Here is a 23,678-nt window from a genome sequence, read left to right as displayed (position 1 = left end):
CGATCATAACATACTACTAGAGAGACTGGGAAACTGGGTCAGGCTTTCTGGGATGGTACTCAAATGGTTCAGATCATACTTAGAAGGGAGAGGCTATTATGTGAGTCTAGGAGAGCATAAGTCTAAGTGGACGTCCATGACATGCGGAGTCCCACAAGGGTCAATTCTTGCACCGCTCTTGTTTAGCCTGTATGTGCTTCCACTAAGTCAAATAATGAGAAAGAACCAAATTGCCTATCACAGCTATGCTGATGATACCCAGATTTACCTAGCCTTATCTCCAAATGACTACAGCCCCATTGACTCCCTCTGCCAATGCATTGATGAAATTAATAATTGGATGTGCCAGAACTTTCTTCAGTTAAACAAGGAAAAAACTGAAGTCATTGCATTTGGAAACAAAGATGAAGTGTTCAAGGTGAATGCATACCTTGACTCTAGGGGTCAAACAACTAAAAATCAAGTCAGGAATCTTGGTGTGATTCTGGAGACAGACCTTAGTTTCAGTAGTCATGTCAAAGTAGTAACTAAATCAGCATACTATCATTTAAAAAACATCGCAAGAATTAGATGTTTTGTTTCCAGTCAAGACTTGGAGAAACTTGTTCATGTCTTTATCACCAGCAGGGTGGACTATTGTAATGGGCTCCTCACTGGCCTTCCCAAAAAGACCATTAGACAGCTGCAGCTCATCCAGAAAGCTGCTGCCAGGATTCTGACTAGAACCAGAAAATCTGAGCATATCACACCAGTCCTCAGGTCCTTACGCTGGCTCCCAGTTACATTTAGGATTGATTTTAAAGTACTTTTACTCGTATATAAGTCACTAAATGACCTAGGACAGAAATATATTGCAGATATGCTCAATGAATATAAACTTACCAGACCACTCAGATCACTAGGATCAAGTCATTTAGAAATACCAAGGGTTCACACAAAACAAGGGGAGTCTGCCTTTAGTTACTATGCTGCCCGCAGTTGGAATCAGCTTCCAGAAGAGATCAGATGTGCTAAAACACTAGCCACATTTAAATCTAGACTCAAAACGCATCTTTTTAGCTGTGCATTTGTTGAATGAGCACTGTGCAATGTCCGAACTGATTGCACTATATTTTCACAGTTTTATGTTTATTATTGTTTTATTATTATAATTTTTATGTAAAATCATTTTCTAACTGTTTTTAAATGTTTTAATCATTTTAAAAGTTTTAAAATTACTTGTTTTATTTTTGTTATTATTTTTCCTCATGATTATTTTACTTTCTTTTATGTAAAGCACTTTGAATTACCATTGTGTACGAAATGTGCTATATAAATAAACTTGCCTTGCCTTGCCTTGTTTTAAAAACTAGAAAATAGCAGCACTACTGGTATGTCTCAGATTGTGAAGAGTGTGTATGTAAATGAGTGATGTCAGTGGGATTTTTGATGGACCAGTTCTTCCCTGCTGGGTCGTTGCAGGTGCCTGAAGGTTAATTTGTCTAAATTCCTTTGAACTGTTGGCTTAGCTGAATAAGAAGGCTTTCCTCTCATTATAATTTTGATTAGCATAGCTTTCCAGGTCGCTTGAACCATGATCATTGAATGTTAAATATTCAAAGTTCAAATCAAAACACATTCATTTTACTGTTGATGGCATACCCAAAGAAAATACCAGTTTTGTCTGTGCAGGTCCAGGCTATGCTTTGAAGGATTACTTATTGCTCATCAGTGTTAGCTGTGCTTCTGTCTCAGTGGGGAGAGGCTGGGTGAGCACACGTCCCAGAGGTGTCGAAGTTCCCCTTCACCTGAGGCCGTGCTCAGTCATCAAACAGAACTGAGGGCTTCATGAGCTCTTCTAAATACACCACATTGTCTCCTCCCCACTGTTTTCTTTCAATTCAGATCTGTCATCATGCAGTTAGTAAGGAGCAGAGAGTGAAGAGCTACTGTTAGCATCTTTTCATTAAAGTGCCTTCACAGCTCTGAGGAGATGTCTTCCTGTTGAGAGGTTAACTAGGATAAAACCGGACAGTAAGCGCTGATTTTGAGTGCGGTGGATGCAACAGATATACACTGCCTTGCTCAAAGCCTCATGTAAATGATGCTAACATTGACTTTGGTTCTTTAACTTCCACCCTGTTACACGTTTTTTTTATTTTTTTTATATTATTATTATTATTTGTTTATGTAAACAGTCAGGTTATAATAAAACGAGCAAAAAATGCATGAGCTTAACCAGAGCATATTTCTGAAAGTCTAGTCCACCCATTTTTCTCTTAAAAAAAAAGTTTAAATAAATTACAATGTTCATTCTCTAAAGTTCGAAAGGTACTGCATAACAGGACTGACCCATATCAACCCATATCCGATCTTTGTGGAAATTCCCACAACACATAACATCATCATCAAAACCATGGCACACTCTCAGAAAAAAAAGGTACAAAAGCTGAGGGGCTGGTACCTTTTCAAAAGGCACACCTTTGTACCTAAACAGTCCATATTGGTACATTAAAGATACATATAAGTACATAAAGTGTGCATATTAGTACATAAAAAGTACAACATTGTACCTTTTCTAAAGGTACCTCCACAGTGACAGCTTTTGTACCTTTTTTTCTGAGAGTGCAGGTTATAGAGTTAGACATAATGTGGGAGTTTTTGGAAACAGATACAAAAGCTGAAATTGTTAACCTCAAAACAACTTCACATCAGAACAGGGAAGAATGTGAGAGGAAAAAGCGTCACAGGGATCATCAAAGTGATTGGCTGGAGCTGCGCTGTGGAGGCATCCATGCTGTTGTGTTGTGTTGTGTTGTCTTGGCTGGTCTGCTTACTCCATTCGGACCTTGTGTCAAAATGTTGCTCATAGCCCACAGATCAGCCCCCCCCCCCCCCCCCCCCTGCACACTAATGAGCCAGGGCCCCAGCTCGACTGCAGCCTCCCTGGGCAGGAAGGGCCAGAGGCAGAGGGGTACGGGGTCAGCCATTCACAGGGGGCTTGAGCTGGGGGAGAGCCAACAGAATTGACAGATAGTCCATTTAGATTTGGGATACAGACTGTAAGGCCATGTGGAGGGGGATGAAGTGACAATTTGTCAGCGAAAAGCTTTATTTTGCACATGTGCCGTCTATCAATTCTCCAATGCTGATTGTCGATGTGTTTAAAGAAACAGTGTTGAATAGTCTTCTCGTCATCACCCCCACCCCTCAGGCTTTACAATCCCGTAGTATTCCCAGTGTAAACACCACAGTAGTGATCTCTGCACTGAAGCCCCTCAATAGGAGAGAGGAACAACTAATGGGAGTGTTTGTCTCTTCTTTCCAGCCGAGTCTTTGTTGCTCTGATCTTACAGGAGTTTATTTTGTCCTATGAGTCCATGGTGTTTTGAGAAAAACAGCCCATCTCCTCCACTGCTGTTTGGCTCAGTAAGACCCCACTTCTGAACCCAGGTACTGTCAATGAAGAATATAAATGCTTATCCCTTTAATAATGGCTTCCTAACTTCAGTGTCTTCTGCTATCTTGACTGTCATGGTATCCTAGAGAGCACCAGATGAGAATGGGTCATGGCCATGGATTTTGTGGTTTGTTTAGCCTGCCTTTCATGGGGGTAAATAGTCCCGGTTTGGCTGAGGCACCGATAACACGTGGTGGGTGTCCCGCAGTGCTGGTCAGTCAAGAGGGAATAAACTCACTCCATACAATGTGCTGCCTCAATAAAAGCTTCTTTGTGGCTGGAGAGAAGGGTCAACTCACTTCTCCAGCCAGCTAATAAATGCCCACATTCTTTACCTTTTTGATTTTGTTTTGGCAAGTAGGCGCAGACAAAAGTAGAAAGACATTTAATTATTCACAGGGAAACAGATAAAAGATTAATTTCCATCGATTTTGCTTCCTGACAAAGAGAGTAATTTTATGGACTAAAGAACCAGAATACAAGCCATTTTCCTCAACCAAACGAATGGAACAAAACGATCAATGGCACTTTTAGCATGGTTATCAATGACCAAAACCTGGAAACGGTCCCTTTGAACAATATTGGTTTTATGCATTCTATGCATTGTCTGTGTCCAAAGTTTGCACCGAATCCTTCAGAGAAAATGTGTGCTTTAGCACAAGAGAAAACCAGATAAATTTAAATAATTCTGTTATGTTCACAATGCAAGATTTAGGTTAAATCACAGGATTCATGATAGCATTCAGAATGTTAAAGCAGTGACAAATGCTAATTTTTTCTCGTACATTTTCAGCTTTTAACTCGTTCAAATGCATTAACCAAAGCATTTCAATGGTTTTTCTGGCTTGTTGTTTTGTGTTGACTCAAAATGAATTAAGAACAATCTTTCTTATTCACATATACACAATATCATACCACTTATATACACTAAGAAAGTCTTCCAGTTTTGTGAGCATTCACACAAAAAATAGTCACTAGTCAGGTGGCTTTAATTACACAGAAGACACAAAAATAATTTCAGTTTTAAGAAGTGTTTTCTTAGCATTTTAACATTACATACTGATGAACATTATTTGTTGTTGTTGTTGTTGTTGTTGAATTATCACCATGTTATTTAATCATGTGTTTGTCCTTGGAAGGCTTTGTCTTTCAAATACATTAAATTGCACAAAATCCCATCATTTCTTATTTACATGTAATGCAGGCATTGTTTGTTTTTGTCAGCCGAACTTCTTTCAACTAACTGGTTTATCACATTATTTCAAATAGGATTATCTTGTACCATATTGATATAAAAGTACAATGAAAAAGAAAATATATTCCTAAAAATGAAGTGCATTAAACATTACTTTAAATTATCATGGTTTCCCAACTGGGGTTCCTAAAGGAACTGCAGGGGGTTTGTGAGTTTAATGAAAAGCTACAAATTTATTAAACCATAAAAAGTTCAAATTAAAACAAATAAACTGAAAACAACATAAATCTAAGTAAAACATAAAAAAATGCAAGTATTTTATTTGTTCGCCTATATGTAATGTGACCATTAAATACACTTTAAATTTTACTGGTTTGCAGTCTTGCATCTTTTATCTTCTCCCTCATTATATATTTTAAGCAGAGACACTATGCACAACACTGCACACCTGCTTTGGAAATAATTAGATATGTTTTTCCATCCTCTTTGATGTATTGTTTTATCTGTGTCACTCCAAGTCGTCCAGGAATTGGCAATGGCATGTTCCTTAGCGGTGGGGAAGGCATAATGTCAGCACAAATTTGCAGTTTAAAGCTGAGATGTGAAAGAAGTGTACCAGTGTGTCACAGCATACTATGCGGGACCCAAATCACTGCTGATTCCTCATAATGTAATTAAAGCGGCAAGTCCCAAGATCTACGAGCTTGCTGTGTCCCTGTTGTTCCCATTTAAGCAACATGCCTTCCATCTGAAGTGAGGCCTCTTAAAACCTTATAAAAAGGCTTGTCTTTACTCATTGCTCTCATTGTCTTTAAAGCCAGTTATTAGAGGAAGGAGTCAAAGAGGTGGACAAAGTACACAACTGCATTACTTAAGTGAAAGTACAGATAGTGCTAGTCAAATATTACTCCATTACAAGTAAAAGTTGTGAAGACAGATTTTTACTTAAGTAAAAGTACAGAAGTACTTGCACTTAAAAGATACCAAAAGCAAATTTCCTTTTTTATGTCAACATGCTGTTAATTTTTGTTTAATTTAATTATTGCGATATTTTATGCCTCCGAAGCAACTTACAATGCATTAAGTCTACTGAATACAATAGTATCTTTAAAATAAAGAGCTTTTAGAATGTTAAAAACCATTAGAAATGAAACAAGTGAGTTTTGCAAAATCAAGTTTCCAGAAAAAAAAATTCTCAAGTAAAGTACAGATACCCAAACAGTACTCAAGTAAATGTATACTTTGTTACTGTCCCTCTCTAAAAATGATGCTGAGCTGCTGATGAGGACATCAGAGAACTTAAAAGGTGTAAGATCTGTTCTTAATTGGAAATCTGCCTACTGTTCATACTGTGTATATGCTTGAATAGAGGCAACGGTGGGAGTGTTAGTGGTGTGAGTTTCGTCCAGATCAACTTAAAATGAGATGTAATTATAAGTTTCTCCTAAAGACACTTTTGTTGAGCTTATTTAATGGCTCCAAAATGACAGTCCTGTTAAACTGAACAATTATGTACTATGGGTGTGCCGGGTAACACCGGTAATTATCTCAGATCAGCTTTTAACAGAAGGAAGAGATCCAAGAGTCCTCACTAGGCTTTCATGCTCCTAAATTCCTTTATAACTGTGGAAGAGTGAGCTCATCGCAAATGTCCTTAAATGATGTAATGAGATAATATTCTGCTTTGGAATAGTCTGCAGTTGGAATACAGTAGTGCCACACCTTGTGTGTGTGTGTGTGTGTGTGTGTGTGTGTGTGTGATATTCACATACAATGCCTTATTCGGTGTTGGTAATAAGTTTATTTATTTATTTTTACTTTCTTTTACTCACCAGGGCTGCAATTCACATTATTAAAAATACAGTGAAACAGTAATATTGTGAAATATTATTATTATTATTTAAAATAACTATTTTATATATATATATATATATGTATATATATATATATATATACGTTTAACATTACATTTTTTCGGCAAGATTAATTTTTCAGTCTCCATTACTTCAGCCTTCAATGTCATATGATTCCTAGAAAATCATTCAATCATATGCTGATTTGTGGCTCAAGAACTATTTATAATCATTATTTATCAATGTTGAAAATAGTTTTCCTGCATCATAGTTTTGTGGAAACTATTTTTAGGATTGATTAATGAATAGAGTGTTCAAAAGAACAGCCTTCATTTATTAAACAAAATGTTTTTCAAATTAAATGTTTAATTGAATTTATTGAATGTTAAATTTAATTTTTATTTATTTTTGTAACACTGTGAAAGTATTCAATCTTTCTTTTGATCAACTAAATGCATATTTGCTGAACAAATGTATATATATATATATATATATATATATATATATATATATATATATATTTATGTAAAATCTTACTGACCCCGAAGCTTAAACTTAAATATTAGAATTTTGGAAACCTCAAAATTTTATCTACCAACAATGTTTATTTCCAATAATTTTTAAAGCATTACTTGTTTTCTAGTTTCTTCTGTCAGCAATTCTATAACAATTGTACAATTCAAATGAACCTAAATGAGCTTATAATCAACATATTGCTGTTTAATAGAACATTAGCCTCTTGATTGTAGCCGAACTGAGCTACAAGTAACCACAAAGGCACTGAAGCCATATCATTGTTTTAAAATGAGAAAAGATTGCATTAGCGTTGTAGTCCCTGTAAGCTCCTCCAAACATTTATTTATGAATTAAATTAGAGGTTCCAGCGATTCTCAGAATTCAATTTGCCATTTTGTGTTTCCACAATCTGTCTCGGTCCACCCTTTTACATCGACATCAATAAGAATGATCAAAAGTGTCGTTGCACAGCTTTTACGCATTTGGTCCTATAGCATTGCAGTGAAGTGACCCATTCCAAGTAACCCATATCAGTCTGGAACCGAGGTTTATAAAAGATTCTATTGGAACTCACTCTCAAAAGATTTTTGGGGGGAAGCCACAATGAAAAGTGCTCAAAGAAGAAGTATTTGGAGATATCAGCAGGCTCTCTGAGGGAAAACAAACTATACCAACCAATGTGAATTGACTTAATCTGATTAGGCTAACCTCATCAACGGCCTCTTAAAAAAGAGAAGAAAGCCATGAATTGGTCAGAAAGGCTAGGGGATGGGGGATGCTCTCACTTGCTCTAAGAGCACCAAAGAGTCTCAATGAATACCACACATTGTAAAGGACATGCTGGTCCGCAGATGGTGAAATGACAACGATCCATTTGAAGCAAAGCTAACAGAATTTATCCAAGGTTTCTGCAGGTATAAGAACAATGAGACTGAATAAAGTAAAAAGTCCAAAAAAATTGCTTTACTTCATGTCACACCACTGCTAGAACTTTACGTTGAAGCCCTGAGGACTAAATTCATCCTGACTCAAACACTCCAGTAAAAAATATCTCAATATTTTAAGAATTGAATGTGGGATTCTATCTAAAAACTCCCCACAGGGCCAGAAATAAAGATGATAAACTCAGACAATATAATCCGACACATTGATGTATTTTAATACGTTTGGTTTACAGAAATCCTTAGCAACAGTGTGTTTAAGATATCTTCCCTGCCAAGATCTTCCCTCTTTAGATCTTTTGTCAATATTTTCTCTTATTCTGGAATCTGGATGATGTCAACTTAAGTACCCCAGAATAAGTTCAGAAACCTAGCACAAGCCCTGTATGGTGTAGCTCCAGGTTCGTATGGGAAACTGTTTTCTTTTTATTTATTTATTTATTTTTATTATTTATTTATTTATTTTATTTTATTTTTTCTTAATGCGTCACATATTTCAATGTTACCAACAGAGATACAAAGTTCTACCAGAAGAACAACTTAGAAGCAAAACAAGAGGCCAAGAGAGGAACTTCAAGCACTGACAAAGACAGATCTCAGTGGTCCCCCAGTTATTCTCATCATCTTTCCTTTTCAGTATTTTTGATGATGAGAGAATTCAAAATGCAAAAACATTCACTGAGGTCAGTGTGACATTTGATTTCTTGATTGTGCGGCTCATAAAAGAAGTTTTATAAAGCCAAAACACTAAATTAAAGTCAAAGGATTTAGAAAGTCAAAATAATCAACTGAAGCCAAAATACTTAATTGTATTACAAAATACTCGATTCAAATGCTTATTTTTTTCACATGTGAATTTACAATCTAATAGGGCCTACACTGTTTTCATCATAACATTCATAACAATATTCTGCGCTGTCATTCAATTCTTTGCATCAAAAATGTATAAAATCAAAGAGTGTGTAAAGAGTGTGTAAAGGGATTGGCCAGACAACAGTGGCTAATGTAGACATAATTGACTGTGTTCTCGCCATTCTGTGAACAGATTTGGGGACTGAGACTCATAAACCAACAACAAATTAACTTTACTTCAGTGCAAAGAAACTTTGTGCACTCTCTGATTTTGGACAACAGTTTGCTGGTCAGTGTTAAGTCTTATTACAAAACACACAATCCCTTCATCTTTTTTTTCATCTTCCTTTCCTTTCAGACAAAAAGTTTATCCTGTACGCTAAAGTCAAACACATCCCACAAACATATAATGGTCTCCTTGTTATTCTAAATTTAATCCATTGATCTGAATTCGAAGAACAGTAATTTTATTTTTGTGATATATATATATATATATATATATATATATATATATATATATATATATATATATATATATATATATATATATATATATATATAATTATTATTGTTATTATTATTATTAATCCAGTGATCAGTATCCAGGAAACTTTTTTCTGGGACCTTTGTTAAATTCTAAAAAATATCTTAAAATGTTTGGACAAAGGGTCAATAAAATGTATGTCCTGACCATCTAAGTAACCTCTGAAGCTCTGTTTATGGAGGTTTAACACATACAGAAAGCAGGATTATATGTAATAATCCCAAAGCAAACAGGGCAAATGTGAAGAGGTGAACGCACAGCTGGCCCCTGAGAACTCAGGATCCTTGGCAAACAGGATTCCAGCATGCCCCAGCTAGTCTTGGCAACAAATGACAAGAGTCCCTAAACAATGGTCAACAAGCCAAACAAACTTAGTAAATTCTCATTGCTATGGGACTTCTCTACCTTATTAGATATAAGAAGAAGACAGACTTTAATTAGATGAGTTTTTGTAGTACTTGTTACACTGGCAGTCCTATTTCATGCTAATTTAAATTGATGTAATTTAATATACATTATTATGATTATTATGTGTTACTAACTCACTACAATATTGCAAATCGCTGTTTTAATAGTTTTGGGATGCAAAACTCTGGCAATGTTGTAGGAAGTATTTTCTCTTTTTTAATATATTGACTCTGCAAAGTGAACAATATGAGATTTCAAAAATTGAGTATGTCTGTTACTTGCAAATCATCTGATGTAATTAGTCATTTGTATCGAGGTATAGACTGGGTTACCGCTGTGCTCCACCTCGTGGTCAGATATGTTATCGCACTTGACAGTTTAAAGTTCTAGTAAAATTTTCGATAGATGGCGCGCGACACCAATAAATGACTTCTCCCTAACAGCATCTTATCGGCAAAATAAAATCTCCATTGATCTTCATAAATTATATTTTTCAAAAAAAATATTTACACTAAATAATATATAATTTAATGTTTAAGTTTAAGATGGTTGCAATTAATATGGGCCAATGCGTTTTAAATCCCGTTTTTCTTTTAACTGTGTCTTTACTTTAAAAAAAAAAGTACTCAGAAACCCCCCAAAAGTTATTATCTTAAATAAGTGAAATACAAACTTATAGTTGAGGGTGTAATAGGTGTTTCTTGAATTTTATTCAATGCATTAGTTTTGCATAGATTAATAGATGCAAGTCTAAAACAGTATTGCATTTTTCCCAGTCGTTTTGCATCGAACCAACAACAAACATTAGCAAAACTCCTACAAGTTTAAGCAGTGTCCTGCCAAGAAAGAAAAACACGAGTTCATAATTCAGCAACAACAATCGCAGCCACGAAGCTCGCTCTCTAAACCCCGCAGCCTGAGAGTTTAGAAACGGCACGTGCTCCGAGGACGCAGCGGTGCAAACGGGTGCAACGAGCGGGCGCGCAGACTGGCTGGCACGCGGACAGATGTAAAGGCACCTCCCCCGCGCGCTCTCTGCCTCCTGCACTGCTGGAATGATTGACGCGTAGATGTTCACCCAGCCAATAAGACGAAATTCCGCTTTATTTGCATAAAGGAGCCAGCTTCCCATTGGTTTCCTGCGTGCAGCTCCGAACCGCCTCGCGTGCCTATACAGCTGTTTTCTTCTTTGAAGCGCAACTAGATACTCTAAGTTTTCTCGGTTCTATTTTCATTCTAAAACGACCGGAGACTCGTATTTCTGATATATAACACGAACATTTTCCCACGAACGATTAAACTAAACAATATAAAATGCTGTCAGGATGTTACACTGTGGTAAAAAGTCAGTATATAAAAAATATATATATAAAAAATACAGAAAATTAATAAGATTGAAATATTTAGAGAGTAAGAACAAAATGTTCAATGCAAAACCTTTCAACGAAATCCAGTGCAATTAAATGCAATCTTAATGCTAGATTGCAAGATGCATGTAATACTTTTAATGCTAGTAAAATCATAGTAATTCGAGGAGGACATATCTGATAAAGTTTTTTCAAGCATAAAATTATAGTTTTTGTAATGTTGATAAAATTACATGATTTATCAGTTTAACCATTCCGACATCAAGTGTACAGGAATGTTGGTCGCGCAGTGCCTGAATGCAGAAATACGTGAATCGGCTATGAAGAAACGTTGGTGGCGAATAGCAAGAGTATTCCCCTTATCACTTCACAGCCAGGCCGACTGCACTCGCCTCTTTGTTGTTTGTCCCTCCAGGGCTGATTGAGCAGCGCGTGACTGACAGCCCGCGGGGGTGTTGTCCAATCAGCAGTCTGCCCGCGCCCAATGGGTGAGTCCGCGCGCCTATTGGCTGAAGCGAGTGTGGGAAAGAATGCAGAGAAGGTTTCACACGAACTGGGAGCATGCGATCTATCTATAAATACCGCTGGCGTGTGGCAGTGGGAGATTCGACTTGCCCTCAGAAGCGCTACACCACACACTCTCGTTTCCTCATATGACAGTCTGCAGACTATAAGTCATATAGCTGATAAGAGGGACTCACACTCCCTCTCGTGAACATCCCGAGGTCTTGTCTACGCTCCGCATCTAATCCTAACACTCCGTCTCGGTGTTTTGAAAATCCACACACGGAATATAAACAATTTTTGGCTCACATCGGACCCAAATTTTGGTTTTGATCATGCCAGCCGATATCATGGAGAAGCAGACTGCATCACCTATAGCTGGTGCCCCTGCCAGTGGATCTCATACTCCGGACAAACCAAAGAATGCCAGCGAGCACAGAAAGGTAAATATCATTTTATTGTTTTGACACTTTTTGCGGTTGTATTTCAGTTTAGACAAATGTCATTTGTCATTTCCAAAATAAATAAATAAATAAATAAATTCCAGTAAATATAAGGGGGGAAATAAAAAGTAGCGTCTTTGTTATATAATTTAATGATCTTTGCATTTCTTCTGCAGTCTTCAAAGCCAATCATGGAGAAACGCCGCAGAGCGAGAATCAACGAGAGCCTTGGACAGCTGAAGACACTTATTCTTGATGCTCTTAAAAAAGATGTAAGTTGTGTAGCTATATGAATAGGTCTATTATTTGCATGTGTCAATAAATAAGTAATCTTCATTTAAAAAAAAAAAATCCTAATCAGTTCTTCTCATTTACAGAGCTCCAGACACTCTAAATTGGAGAAAGCTGACATTCTTGAGATGACAGTTAAGCACCTGCGCAATTTGCAACGTGTTCAGATGACTGGTAAGTTATAAGTCTGATTTATTAAAATGTGGACCTTTAAACACATAGCCTAATTAAAAAACGTAAGTGAATTTCCTAAACAGACAATGTTAATGAACGTTACGTTTGCTTTGCAGCGGCGCTGTCAGCTGACACAAACGTCCTCAGCAAGTATCGCGCTGGATTCAACGAGTGCATGAACGAGGTGACTCGATTTCTCTCTACCTGCGAAGGGGTGAACACGGAGGTTAGGTCGCGACTTCTCAACCACCTGTCCGGTTGTTTTGGACAGATGATGGCCATGAACTACCCACAGCCTGCCCCAGCTCAGCAGGCGCATCTGGCTCAGCCTCTTCACGTGCAGCTTCCTTCAACTTTGCCGATCAACAGCGCCTCTATGGGCCCCAAACTCAGTCCATCAGAAGCGGTCTCACCCAAAGTCTTTGGAGGATTCCAGCTGGTGCCAGCTACTGATGGACAGTTTGCTTTCCTTATCCCCAACCCAGCTTTCGCTTCTGCTTCAACACCGGTCATTCCTTTGTACGCAAACGCAAGTGTTCCAGTGACTGTCAACGCCAGTCCCCTCCAGGCCAGCTCAGCTCCCACGCTGGCATCTCCTGTCCAGGGAATGACCTCCTTCGCAGGCGTTTCACAGGCCATCAGTCCCGTTGGTGTTAGTGCCGGAGCAGAAAGCAATGAGCCGGTGTGGAGACCTTGGTAGTCTTGCTCATCCCATACGAGCTTCTAAAACTGTTTTTCACGATGAAGAATATATGTTCAGTTCCGTTTTAAGGGACTTTTTGAACTTATGTTGAACAAGGCGTATGTCTTGTTGTTTGTTAGCTGATTCCAATATTTGGATGTTGTTGATGAATATGCTGTCGTTAATTCAACAGCATTACACTTAATGTTTATAAAGTACTTTTTTTAAATGAAAGAATTTAGTTTTGTACAAAGTTTGTAAAAGATTGTATCATGCCAAAGGTTTCGTATTGGTTTTTTTTTCATGATGAATAAATCAAAATAACGAAATCTGTCGTGTTCAGGCTCTTTTTTAAAGATCAGTCAATGTAAATCTGTAATAGGTTGCCTATATTGGATGGAGTAATATAAATGACAAATTATTTATATTTTTGATATTTCTTACATTATGATGCTTTATAGCCTACTTTCAATTGACAAGTGACAGTTTATAGCCAACATAAAGATTTTACGCTTTATTAAACATTAATTTATTTAAGTGCAGTGTTAAATAAAAGGCATAAAACTTTTCTATTACAGCTGTTTCCCTTTTCTAATTTAAAGTCTCAAATACGTCACCTGGCTACCCGGGATCAGTTCTACTTCTGGCGGGAATAGATCACTCTAAAGTGAAAGCTAGTGCGAGGGGGTTTTCCTTTTCTTTTGCAAAAAGGTAATTAAACATCTGAAAAGGGTCTCATCCTGTATGCAGCGGTGTCTTTAAGAAGTCCTAAACCCCCATTCATTGGTCACTAACAGATTGCCTCAGTGAAAAGAGAATATGGAAGAATCTCTTCCTTTTGTGTACAAGCCGCTTTAGATACCTGAATAGCGCGTGGGGCAGTTTCGCGCCTCTTTTCTGACTAAACTAATGAGTTATAACGCCAAACCTCTTTCCTAATTAAAATGTAATAGAATTAAAATGTGAATATGAAAAATCATATATCTTTTTACAGGCAGCTTGACATGCAGGCCTCCCCAGGTGAGTCGAAGTTTTCCCTGGATGTAAACTTATCTTCCCTTTGCGCGTAAGCTCCGGAACTGCGAGACGTGTCGCTTGGGTTGTCGGCATGGCGTTTGCCGTGTGTCTGCCACTTGCAGTAAGCGGCCCACTTCGTTTTCGGATTGTGTTACATACCCTGGTGACCGACGGCCAGAGGGTTTCCCCACTTAACAACTCCCGTCTTGTTAAAACCAATGCTGTACGGGTTTTGGGAAGTTATTTATTAACAAGTCACTAAGTAGGATAATTTCAGCATGTTCTTGTATTAGAATATTTATTATCTGCTTTATTATTGTGATTTACTTAATTCACGCCGAGTCAGGAGTGGTCATAAATTTCACCCTTAAATTGAATTTTTTCTTTTCACGAAGTCAAAAGGGAAGTCTAAACCTGTTTTTATACAGTCTATGGTCTACAGACGGTTTGTTGTATAGCCTATTTTTAATACAAACTCAACTACAAGCTTTAAACAGGAATAAACCACAAATATCACAAAAATAATGCGTTGTTTTAATAAAAAAAAAAAAAAAAAAAACAGACCCCCCGAAATTCATTGAAAGATCCGTACACTGTTCAGAACCCTCGGGGCTAATCTAAATCGCACAGAAAAGCTTGTTTTCGCACGTGCATTGCTGAAACACTAGTTGGCAGTGTGTGGGCTCCGTGGCTTCTCTCTCTGCCTGCGTGTCTGAGTTAATAGTTCAGAGATGCCGTTGTGGTGCTGAGGTCGTGAGAACCGAGCGAACTAGACTGCCTGCGGTCGGGCAGAGCGCCAATCCGTAAATCCCCGCTGGCAGGCCGGGTCGTGCTTTGGCCGCACAGCCCCTCTGGAGGTGAAGAGGCACACACGCTGGCCGCCAAGATGCTTTTAGAGTTTTGAGCCAATAATTACAAGAGCCACTGGCCAGATTCAAAACACAGAGACTATTGAAGCAACAGGAGGACTTCTCAAAGATGCATTGTTCTTTTTTAAGTATTATCTACAAGTCCATAAACCTGGTGACACAATCGCGTTTGAAGCAAAAACATAATATGGCAGATTTATGAGTATTTCGAATATTGAGGACATGTTTTCTGGGGGTTAGGACATATATTCTTATTTGTTTGATATAGCATATTTATTTAATGTAGGCTATGCTACTATTTTTATATTTAATATAGGCGTATTCAGGACTGGCAACTTCGCGGAAGCACTAACTGGTTCGATTTTTGTGAAATGAAAGGGATTTCTAAATTGTATCCATTCAGTAACCTACGAAAGCTATCTGAGTTCTGCAAATAAGTGCACAGTAGGCCTATATTATTATAATAATAAAAAAACCGCATAATGTTGACTTTTGTGATTGTCCATAATAGGCCTATACCTTCAGATCACAGCCAATGCAATGGCCCTGTTCCTCACAGAGCAGAACATGAAAAAAGACTGATCAATTATCTGGGGTAATCCGTTGTTTTTTGCCGAAAATCTGAACATCTTTAACATATGCAACAACAGAAAATTTGATTTGGATACGGATAGAATGTTAACATAAAACACTGGATGTTTGCTCAGTGCATGGTTATCTTCTAATAAATTAAATAAATAAAAAAGAGACACAATGTAAATAAGATTCATTGTGCACCATAGAGCTTCACTGATTACAACAAAAGATTGTGAGATCGCGATAAACTGACATGAGTGACAGCTTTTCAATAAAGAAAGATTACAAATGTGTTATTGATTTTATACAGCAGTTCAATAAACAACAAGTTAATATTAAGTGCTCTATTTCAATAGTTCCAAACAAGGTCACTGCACTTCTCCAAGCAAACGCTGTTTCTTATGAATGAATGTGCGTTTTTGAACGAATCTAGTTAGTCAAGATTCAATGACCCATTCATAAAGACTTGCATAGTTCCTGAATGAATCAGCTGTTTGAACAAATCAATTGAATGAATGATTCAGTTACAAAGAAAATGTGACTTACCGTCACCTACTGGCAGTTTTAGTTTCATTTTTGAAGAATAATTCCAGTTATTTAAATAATTTAGCCTAGTATTTCATATGTTCAAAACTTTTTATTTAAAAATTAAACTCATCTTCCTTAAACAGTCTGTAAATATACCTAAATGCCACTTTTGTGTTTGCTGTGCCCCCTCTATAGAAGATGTATTACTGATTTCATTTGAATGGTAACTTATTCTTCCTGATTGTGGCTTATTATTCTAATTCAATTTATTGTTTTCATCAAATGTAAAGATTTATAATATAAATATGAATTTAACATGCATAATGACATTTAATGAGGTTCTAAAAAAATACAAAGGGTGACCCTGCAAATCACTGTAAGGAGTCATATATCATCTTAAATCGGAAGGTTAATTATTGTCATTGTCACACATAATTAATGGGCATTATTCATTGACCTGTAAAGTGCCTGTCTCAAAAAAAAAAAAAAAAAAAAAAAATAATTATATTTTATATAGGAAGCATTAAATAAATTTAACGTGTTGGCTCTGATAGTCAACAAATATCGCAGCAGCACGACCACATCGCTGTTTCACCTTGGATGACCCGAGTTTGAGTCCTGGTTCGCTATCCTTCCCTAATCCCATTTTATTTTTTTTTAAAGGTAATCTAAAGTGACCCTCCTAGCCCTCCCCTCCAAGATAGAGTCCACACAGTAAATTTCTTTTTCATTTCCACCACTGAATCTATTCTTTTAAAGTTTGGCTCTAATAAATACAGTCAAAATTATACATACACACAGACACACACACACACACGTAGTACAGGGGTTGTTCATATAGAGTTGAATGATGAATAAACTTCTGACTGCTTAAAAAAAACAGGATGCACTACTACCGCAATAAAAAAAAGTGTTAAAAACGTAACACATTTTATAATTTTTTTTTTCATTTGTCTGCAGGGCCTTTTTCTGAGGTCAGACCATTTCCACAAATACTAAATACAACCAGCTGATGATTCATTAGCAGGCTGTTCTTAGTTTTTGACTAAACCTTCCATGAATGGACCAGCTAGATTTTTATGGACTCTGATTTTTGTTTGAACTGTTTATTTGCCAGATGTGTCTCAAAAACTTACAATATTTTATATCAACACAACAAAATACATTAGCATCATGATGCTATGACTGGAAAGTACTGGTCAGCAATGTTGTGAATGTGGTGTCCAAATGTAGTGTCCTTTTTTACCACAAGGAGGAAAATAACATCTTGTGTTGTGCCACACAGATATATTTGATTATGATTTAATGATATGAAATTAGGTTTATGTAAGAGAGGTGAGAAGACCAGTTGATGTAGAATCATAGAGAATAGATTAATTTTCAATACATATAAATATATTTATCTATTTGTATGCACGTTGTGTGTGTTTGTGTATAATTTTTTCCTCTTTTGCCTTCACAACAAAACAGGCTAACTAAAGTAATCCTGTCTAAATTTATTCTAGTTCAAAGTCACACTCATGAGGACAAGGGGGAAATGCTCAGCATTCTTGATATGGGAGAAAGGTGGGGGGGGGGGGGCAATGGCACTGTGGTCCAGAAAAGAAACCAGATGAGTGTGACACTCCTTTCTCCTTCAGCACCTGTTGCCCAAGAAGTCATGAAAGACACAGTGATCAGCAAAATGTTCCTGGAGACCCAGACTTAGTTCCTCATCCCAACATCCCCACATGTGAAATGCATGAACTCCTTAAGAAGACATTAAAGGGACAATTCAACCAAACATGACAATTCTGTCATTAGATAATTGCCTTCATGTCATTCATAATCTGTATGACTTACTTTCTTTGGAACACAAACACAAAACACAATATTTGAAATATATATATATATATTCTTTGACCATACAATGAAGTCAATAAAATGCTCTTATGTTTTACAGAAGTCATATAGATTTGGAACAACATGAGGTTAAGTAAGTATTTAGTAAGTCTTTTGGGTTAACTATCCCTTTAAAAATCTCTAGTGGATGTTAATCAAGAAATGTTAACAATTATTCTTAAATTTTATTTTATTTTTTGGGGGTTTATCCATTCTTCCACTGATATTAATAGCAAGCGGCCTATCTTTCCCTAGTAGCAGGAGTCGTGTGGTGGGGAGGGTGGACGCACTGCCGGCCCTTATCAGATATCACAGCCCAAGGAGCCGCAAGGTCCGCAGACCCTTGTCACTTGTCTGCAGGACATATTTCTGAGTCCAAGTTTTGCTTTTCAGCACAATCTATGGTTTCAAGTCATGGTGCTTTGGCAGTCTTTGAAGCCTTTGCGAATAGTATAGATTCCAAGGGAGAATGTTAAGGACCACCCCCTGACAGTCAGGAGGTCTTTCCAAGTATTTATAATCCCATCTCCTTGGTGGCCTTGAAGAAGACTGACTTTAAATTTGGACATGCTTTTTATTTATGTTTTTACTCATCTTGAAGTCCATTTATTTATGAGGATCTGACTGGTCAGCTGTTGGACTATTTTAAGTGAAGTTCTTATATTACAAACACACTGCAGAGAAGACATTTTCAAGATTTTTATTTAGTTAATGTAATGATTAAACACTCAAACACATACACACACATGCACACATACTGAAAATATTCAAATAGTGTGGAATATTAATAAAAAATATTTTTATATGTATCTAAAAATGTTACTCCAGTCTTCAGTGGAGTGTAGCATTATGCCTTAATATACAGTATTGCACTTTAATGTTGTTAATTATACAGTGATCATCAACCATCAACCCAAAAAAAAAAAAAAAAAAAAAGTGGAAAATTGGTTGGTGATTATCACTGTATAATTAACTGTATTAAAGAGTCAAATATCTATAACAATTACATTCACCTGCCTCACTATTAAATATTTAACAGGTAAATGATTTGATGATATTTACTTCTAAATAAAAATAAGTATATATTTTCAAACCTAAGTACAATGGAACAATTACTTGTTTATATATATATATATATATATATATATATATATATATATATATATATATATATGTGTGTGTGTGTGTGTGTGTGTGTGTGTTTTTTTTAATAGATCCTTCGACATTATTTTAGTAACATTTATTAACATTTACACTATAATTTCTGATTACTTTGTACAACCTTGTGGATGACAAATGGTTAACTGAAAAGTCAAGCAGAGGGCACAATCTGTGGGTTTTCTCGAAATGAGTGTGCTGAAGACTTGCATGTTTGTGGGATGTATTTCTGAGGTAGTGAAAACAGTCCTCTCAGCATGGCATTTCCTGTGCTTGCTGAGCTCAGTAATACATTTGGACAAACACTTAATTGAAGTTGGGTTTCAGGAAACCCAGTGAGTCATGTTCACATTAAGTGTTTATGTTCCAAATGGTAACTGTTCAATGGAATTTGTGAAGACCGATAATAAAACTTTTTTTTTTTGTAAGTTGTTTATCCCAGTTGTGCTCTTTGCAGTGAATGCCGTTTTATTTTCAGCATATTTTAAAATTTTGACATCATTTTAATATTTGAGGAAAATGCGATTCTCTTATTTTTTTCCAGACTGGCAGCGAGCACATAAGGGTCACTTTGAGGGCACAGTTAGTGGTAGTGGGAAGTCTGGCCCCTGCATGGGTGGTGAATCAGCCGCTGCCTCACCACAAGCTCAGACATGCCCTAGATAGACACCTGAGAGTAACTGCTCACTACTCTGACTCATGTCAGTCCTTTCAAACCATCTGTGAGAATGTATGTGTGTGGTGTGTGCTCACGTCAAACACAGGATCTTCACTGTAATTTTAGTGTGAAGCCAAGAAACAAAACAACAAAAGGCAGAACAATACGTTAACGCAAATGGCACAGTGAGTTTCCGTCGGGTGTTTTGATGATGTAAGCTGCAAACAAGATAAATACTTTGAAAAAACTGGTGCAACATCAGACTTCTGTCCTGTTCTTTTAAAAGTGTTCTGTATTTTAATTTATTTTTAAAAATAAAAATGTATATATATATATATATATATATATATATATATATATATATATATATATATATATATATATATATATAGACTTTATTATGTCTTAGTGGGACAGTCATTCATTCATTTAATTTGTTTGTTTATTTATGGGCCACCTTTTGGAAAAAAGTATTCAATTCATTTGTGGGTTTAAATTGTGTGGGTTTTGTATTATATCTTGGTGAGACACAGTCATTAATTCATTCATTCCTAGGCCAATTTTTTGTAAGAACTTATTTATTTAACATTTTAAAAAGCCATTTATAAAAATGAAGTGTGCATTTTATTTCATTTATTTATTTACAAAAAATATTTTTGTAATGCTCTTGTAATGAAATTTAAATTAAAAAGAAATTAAATAAAATTTGCAGTTTTGGGAGCAGACCTGACTTTTTAAAAACATAATTTTATATTAACTTCATAAGTAGTTATTATATATAAATTGTTTTATTATATTATTATATTTTTAAAGGTGAAGTTAGTATTTCCATATGAATACCTTATATTAACCCATTATTATTATTTTTTTCTCCTTGAAAGGTAAAGTGTTTCCACTTGTTTCAAGTGGCACAACAGATTACAGACTTCACCTCTAAAGAGCCATCTGTTGATGTTCTCCGTGTTCAGATCACAAGGATTAACTGTGTGTTTATGATAGATTGCACAGGCAGTTTAATCTCTCCACTTATCCAGTCGTGTGGCTCATTGTCCTCATACAGGATGTCCTCCTGGTATCTGGAAGGGCACTACCAGGAGCAGGGTTGCTAGTGTGTGTGTGACAAAGAAAAGTAAAAGAGAAACTACAAGGCAAATCTTCTCACAGATGTTACCAGCTTTTGAAAAGGTGTATGGGAGCTTTCTTATCCTGCACTTTCCCTCCCCTCAGCTTGTCAAAAGATCAAACTGTTTTTCTTCCTTTCTTTATCATGCAGCCTCATGTGGATCTTCCTTTTTAAAGGCTCTTGACTCAGACTGTGACAGGTCTCTGTCTGAATGGGGCTGCTCGTAATTATTAGTGCTTGTCTTTTTTTTTCTTTTTTTTTTGATCTTTCTTGTCTCTTTTCTTCAGATAGGAAGGTAAAGTTTACTTGTCTTACTTGTTGCAGTGTGCCCTGCACTTGGAGATTTTATGGTGTTGATTCTCATGCATGAAACAGTTGAGTCAAGTGTCAATAAGAGAAAGGCTTCACTCCAAACAAAAGCAGCTGATGAATGGTAGGGTGAAATGAGAGCCCAGCTGGGCACACACACACACACACACACAAACAAACAATACATGGTGATACTCTCCAAATCATGTTTCCTTGGTGAATTATTCCTTACTAGTGACTTAGTAAATGTTGATTTTGCTAACTTTTTACTTTAAAATATTAATAAAACCATTAACATTTTTTATACAAATTTTGGAGTGTTACATTAAAAAATGGGAGGGAGTATTAGTGGAGTACGAGGGGATGGAAAGATGACCTCCGCCTCTGTTGCAGGAGCCATCGACTCCACCTTGGCCCTCTGTGTCACCTGGCTCTTTAGCTCTACATCTCCTTCCAGAGCTCCCCCTCTATGAGCTTTATCTCTATCAGCCGGCCCCTTGGTGTCATCAGCCTTACCTCCACCATGGCCCCAGTCCTGGCTGGACTCTGGAGTGCCACCTGGCTCCTCCTACTCTAGGCTCCTCCCTGGATCGTCCCACCATCTACACCTCCTTGGTTGCTCTGATCATCACCTCTCCTGGGTTCCTGTCTCCTCCCTTCATCACATCCTGCCTCCATCTCTTCACTTCAGCCTCTCACCATCCCTTTACCATCTCCTCGTCCACCTCCAAAAACCCCTACATCCCTCCCATTGTTGTTCTGTTATGGCATGAGGTCACATCTTGCCGGAAGGAGTAGTCATATGTCACCTTTATGTTCAGTTTAGTTTAGTTCATGGACTTTTAGTTTGTAATTCTTTAGTTCATGTATTACTTTGTTTGTATTTCCCGCTCTTCCTTTGTCCTTATGGTTTCAGTCATCCTGAGTTTGTTTGTTTCATCTGTGTTCAATTAATCTTCAAAAGTCGTATATAGTTGTACCCTTTCGTTCATTCTTTGTCTGGTCTCGTTAATGCTCACGGGCACTCCAGCAAGAGATCCTGACACCCTGTGGTTGTATTTCCTATGTGTTGGTTTAAAGACTTTTTGAAACCTTTCTCTTCTTCTTTGTGCATACATACCATGATAATATGGATACATGATTGCTAAATTATAAATAGTTTTTTATCATCTACTTAAAGCACATATTATAATAATATTTAACCCTGTTCTGGTGTATGAACTTCATTACAGTACTAATTTATACGATTAGCCCGATGCCTTCACCAGGTTTCTTTCATCATAGGACAAACCCATGACAAAAGTAACAAGATTAGGATAAGCAAACATAGCAACATCTATTAATGAAGGCATTTGTAGGAGAAGACAGATCTTTTAAAAGTATCTCATATTTCATATTCAAAGTTTCATCATCTCATATTTACTCCCGGAATAACTCAACATTTAGCAAGCTAAAGATTATTATTTTCACTTGCTGTCAGTTTCCTCACCAAAGGGCATGAACCGCACCGTGAGTCATAACAGAGAAAAGCACCAAATCAGAATGTGAAACATGAGTGAAAATGAATGATTTTGGGGCATGATAGTGCTCTTTGAATTTAAAAGACTTGCGCAAAAGCTTGTTTTCGCTTGTGGTTAGGAGACAGTTTGTTTGCATGCATGGGAGTGTATGTGGGTATGAGAATGTAAGTTACCGCTCAGGGTTTCCGCTCAGAGTGTAAGTATTTGTGTGCTGCTCTTTGGTTCCTGCCTCACTGCCTTGGTGAAGAGGATCCCTGGAGCAGAACCACCATATTGATTGTTTCACTGATCCTGCAGACTACCACATTGTGTCCTCCGTTTTCTCCCCAGCCAATCAATACCTCTTTGTGTCCATCTCTCTCCAGTGACAAATCACTCAGGTCAAATGCTTTTTTGTGATGACGTCAGTCAAACCGAAGGTATGACTTTGTCTTTTCCTCATTTGACACTTGAATTGCTTTTAATCACATTCATTGTTCATGGTCGGGCCACATTTGGGAGTCTTCATCAGTGTGAAGTGGATTTGCCTCTCTCTACAGTGTCTTTTTCAATCTTGGGTATAAAAGTGCGATTACTTTCATGTAAGTGCTGTTTTGGAGGTGGACCAATTTATCCACTGTCTGCCTGGCTGCACTCCTGTTTGGTAGATCTATGGCTTCCGTACATTGACATCAGCACTTGTTGCATTTTTCAGGGGTCTAGCTCTCCAGTATCTGTTTATCACATTTAACATCCTATTCTTTTGATGTGGCCACTTGCCATAGCCTCCATGTTTCCATGGCCGGCTCCAAACAAGCTTAGACACAACAGTTCATCAGAGGAAGACAACC

At 37.0% G+C, this 23,678-nt stretch overlaps 1 protein-coding gene across 1 annotated transcript; it reads left to right on the top strand.

Moving 5' to 3' along the window:
• The first annotated feature begins 11,709 nt into the window (after nt 1-11,709).
• On the top strand, nt 11,710-13,433 carry LOC113068408 (transcription factor HES-4-B-like). Its single transcript, XM_026241188.1, has 4 exons — nt 11,710-12,062; nt 12,239-12,334; nt 12,440-12,527; nt 12,644-13,433. Exons 1-4 carry the CDS (start codon nt 11,955-11,957, stop codon nt 13,225-13,227), a joined length of 876 nt encoding a protein of 291 aa, XP_026096973.1. The 5' UTR covers nt 11,710-11,954; the 3' UTR covers nt 13,228-13,433.
• Nucleotides 13,434-23,678: the final 10,245 nt, after the last annotated feature.

Source organism: Carassius auratus, linkage group LG44F, assembly GCF_003368295.1.
Source record: "Carassius auratus strain Wakin linkage group LG44F, ASM336829v1, whole genome shotgun sequence".
Lineage (NCBI taxonomy): Eukaryota > Metazoa > Chordata > Actinopteri > Cypriniformes > Cyprinidae > Carassius > Carassius auratus.
Note: the sequence above shows the minus strand (reverse complement) of the source record. Positions and strands in the feature narration are given on the sequence as shown.